General features: G+C 29.0%; 1 protein-coding gene across 1 annotated transcript in view; it reads right to left on the bottom strand.

The window, feature by feature from the left end:
• Positions 1-4352, bottom strand: part of LOC108694403 (UDP-glucose:glycoprotein glucosyltransferase-like) — a 24308-nt gene that overhangs the window by 3187 nt on the left and 16769 nt on the right. Inside the window, 3 exon segments of the mRNA XM_018203840.1 lie at positions 548-696; positions 801-917; positions 1557-1741. Coding sequence (XP_018059329.1) covers positions 548-696; positions 801-917; positions 1557-1741 — 451 coding nt within the window.

Genomic DNA, 4352 nt, shown 5'->3' with positions numbered 1-4352 from the left:
TATATATATTTTTACATTTTTTCACGTATGTATTAACTGTCTTCCTTTTGTGAAACACACACTCCACATAAATTATAATACATCACGAATAATTTCGAAATTAATTAAAAACAATTTTAATCAAATTTCATGTAATATTTATTTCATGTGTATACTATTCTCTATTCTAACTTTACATCTTCCCATTAACTTCACATTATTAACTTTTACATCTAAATCAGGCTTGTTCAATTGAACAATTTGAACTCAGAAGCCAAAACGCAGTCATCGATGCAAAAAATTCAATTCAAGTAAAATTTCAAGGACTGTAAAATATTGATAAGCATCATTCAGATGCAACATTTTATAGTTCTCGAAATCTTACCATATTGAACCTTTTTTACGTTGATGGCTTTGTATTTTGGCTCCGGAGCTCAAATTGGACAGACCTCTGATCTAAATAATTAATAATATAAATTATACTTATTTATCAATAAGATTCCACGTTTAGCTAACTCAATTTTATCTGAATATCCATATCAAAGGGAAAGGAAAAAAAAATACTCACTTCCGCTCGATACCAACCAAAAGGCATTTTTCTAGTGGCTGGTCTGCTGGCGACCCAGATGGAAAAAAGAGATATCATAAAAGACGCAAAGTCAGTCAACAAATGTGCGGCATCAGTTGCTATCGCTAAACTATTCGATAATACTCCGCCTAAAGAGAAAAAGAAAAATAAAAAGGAAATTTATAATTTAATTCCGTAAATAATTTTTGCAAAGCATTCTTATTTATATAGATAACGCGTTTTATTATATTACCGACGATTTCTGCTATCATAAAAATAACGCAGAGTGCACTGGCGATCAATAACTTTTTTCGGGCTTTCTTATCAATCTCCTCATTCCTCTCTCTGTGACAATGATCTTCTGGAGATACTAAAAATAATCATAAGAAAAGAAATATAAGTTAAAAAAAAAGGAGTTACTTGAAAAGTTACAACTCGTTAAATGTCAATTAAAATTAAAAACTTGATTAATGCAAAAATTATATTTTAATATAATAAAATAAAAAATAGGTTTTTTTCTAGTTAATTTAGAATAGAGAGAATTGAAACAAATATTTTTCTTACAATGATTTGTCATTGTTGTCTCTATTTTTCAGATAATTTTCATTTCACTTTCTTAAATAATCAAACAGCAAAAATATATGCTAACAGAATAACCGTAGTACACGGAAACTTCCGTATGGATAAAATGAAACTAAAACGTTAAACAGTTTTTTTTCTCTAAATTTTTTCTTAAATATTTTTGACCTTGTAAAAATGATAACTAAAAAACTGATTAAGATAATCTCCTGGTTTTTTTTCTTTTGTTTCCTAACATTTTTGTGCAGGAACTACAACAAAGTTTTCACAACAATTTAATGTCTTACAAACAAAATCATTTTTTTTTTATCATTTTTTGAATCTTTCTTTAAAAAATTTTAAGAATAGACTAATTTTATAGCCGGCAAAAGTAAACCCCCCCCCCGCCTCTTAAATCGCATTATATATCTCGCAAAGAAAAAAAACGTACATGAATTTTGTTGATAATTCGCAGCTGTATTTTCATCGCCAGAGCCTTTCACAACCGTACAACAACCTGACAATTTTCCATGAACGCAGAAGATGACCTTCCTTGGTGACATCTCATTTTCCTCGTCTTCATTATTATTTGGAGGAATGCTCGTTCCATAACCATAAATCGCCTTATCTTTAAATCTGCAAACACACCATTATAAATTTCTATAGTATACAGTTGAATATTATTAAAGTAATAGTACAAAGAATCATTTTTACAGAAGAATGATTTTTTTTACTTCATTACAACGATTGCGCTTTCCTTACGACGTTGCGTAGTGGAAGAAAGTGATTATGTATTAATGAAATAATCGTATATGGCTTGCTATCGACGATTCGGAGGAAAAAGTGACATCATTATAGAGTCATTTATATTTAATAATTATTTTAAGTCAATCATCTCTTTCATCATGTCAATTTAATTTTATTGAACTCTTTGAGTACGTAAAAATAATTTCGGTAGCTTTTTATTTGTTAATCACCAAATCACGAAATCTACATCAATCTTGGGGCTATCTGCTATGTTTCTTGGCTTTGATAAGATTTATATAAAGATATTCATACTGATTAATGTGATAAGAGGCAGCAGTATATTAATTTATGGAACTCGGTATAAAGTCCATTAAGTTATACATTCAAATTATAGTAAAATTATAAAATTCGAACTTGTAACAGAATCTATTTCCTGAGATTTATCGAAAATAACTTGCATAATTTGCATAATTTGATTAATTTGAGATAAAGAAAGATTTCTTAATATTCTTTATTTTTTATTTTTTGTCAAATTAGATATATTTACTTCTAAATGCAGATTTATAAAAATAATCAATATTTTTGAGAATATTATTAAATATATTTTATACATTTAAAATATATTAAAATATATTTTAAAAGAAATATTTGTGTTCGTGACATTATCAAGAATAATTAATATTTTGAAAAAAAGAAATAATAAAGAATGTAAGAAAATGATTCTCATATACATGTTTTACTCTATTTTAAATATGTAAGCAATTCTAATGGAGTAAAAAGTCTGATGGAGACACATTGTATGCATAATATGTATTGTTGACGCTTTAACAATAGCAACACATTATATACGTAAATACGTGACCAATTTCTTATCGCTTTTCACAGAATGCTATTATCTATTAGCCAGATATCTCAATGATGCCGTGCGCAAATGCGTATTTGTTTCACATGTACCTGTGAGTTCCCCTGTCACCGTCTGTGATTCAATTATGATGATGCCGTGTGCAAAATCACACGATCGAAGAATATCGATGGAGACGAAGATTTCGCGATACCGCTATTATATTAAAAATGTGTGAAAGAGTTGGTTAAAGTCACATCTTGAATTTCTTTGGAACATTTTTATATCATTAATACGTACACACACACACACACACACACACACACACACACACACATATATATATATATATATATATATATATAAAACATGTATAATGTATATGTATATAATATCAAATATAAAAAATTATAATAAAAATAGTTTTCAAAAATACATTTCAAAAATAAATTAATACAAATAAAATGCTTATATGAGCATTTGCGGTGTATAAACAATATGTATTTTTTTGTAAAGAATTATAAATAATAAAGGATTTTTATAAATATATTATTCATACACTACAACAATTATTGCGGACGTTCACACAAACACTTTATTTGTATTCATTGTATGTAATAATAATTTGCATAACTCATTTAAGTTTTAACAAAAAACTTTTATCTACAAAAGACTTTTAACCGCTAATATTTAATATTTATTCGTTAAATTGATAAACTCATAATTTTCATCGCACGAATTATATATATTTTTTACACCTATGTATTATATATTTTTTTATCACGTAGCCTTAATCTTTTCAGGGGCCACATTCGCGGCGTGGGAAGGGAAGGCTAACCCTCAGAAATTCGTCCTTCAGAATGTACAGACGAATATGGCACGGTGATCAGATATTCATAAAGATTCGTGACGGTCTCCGTCGTTGAATCAAGTATATAATCTGTAGATTTTTGCCGATACCGCGGATGAGACGCGAGGACAACACGAGGACTCGCATCGATGTGTATCTCGAGCAACATACTTCCTTTCGTTGAAGCACGAACTTGCTTATCTCTTTTTCTCCCACGTTCGCCACTTAATGAGGAAATGACAAATAGTTTCACAACTGTGTGGAAAGTTTTCATTTGTTATCATTTGAGCGACTAATACGGAAATACAGCAATAGGGGACTTTTACACGAAATTATTGACTTTTGAAAGTCATCATTCTATTAATACTTATTACTTACATGTTTTTTGAAATACTTATTATTCTCATAGTAATTATATGTATTTCAGATCGGTTGAGCGGATTATCGTCATATGTTCTTAAATAATCAGGTGCAGCGGATTAATAACCGACAACGGTCGATTCATCGCTCCATACGTCGTGCTATCCGACACCATGTCAGTTTCATATTAATTATACTGTGATAATACGAGAACAACAGTCTTGCCTAGTCAAGACAGAGAGAACCGCTTCCATGGGCGTCGACAAGACGTTTTATAGAAAAAAATGTATTGCTTGATATGATAAGAATTCTTGTGAATTTACAAATTCTTAATAAGATTAATAATAAAATAAAATCTCTTAATAAAATTAGTCTAATCATGTCCCAATTGTTTACTATCAATTAAAGAACCTAAGAACGAATATCAAATAACGACTCGGGAAAAAATG

This window comes from Atta colombica, unplaced genomic scaffold (genome assembly GCF_001594045.1).
Source record: "Atta colombica isolate Treedump-2 unplaced genomic scaffold, Acol1.0 scaffold12, whole genome shotgun sequence".
Classification (NCBI taxonomy): domain Eukaryota; kingdom Metazoa; phylum Arthropoda; class Insecta; order Hymenoptera; family Formicidae; genus Atta; species Atta colombica.
This window is presented reverse-complemented; position numbering and strand designations above follow the sequence as displayed.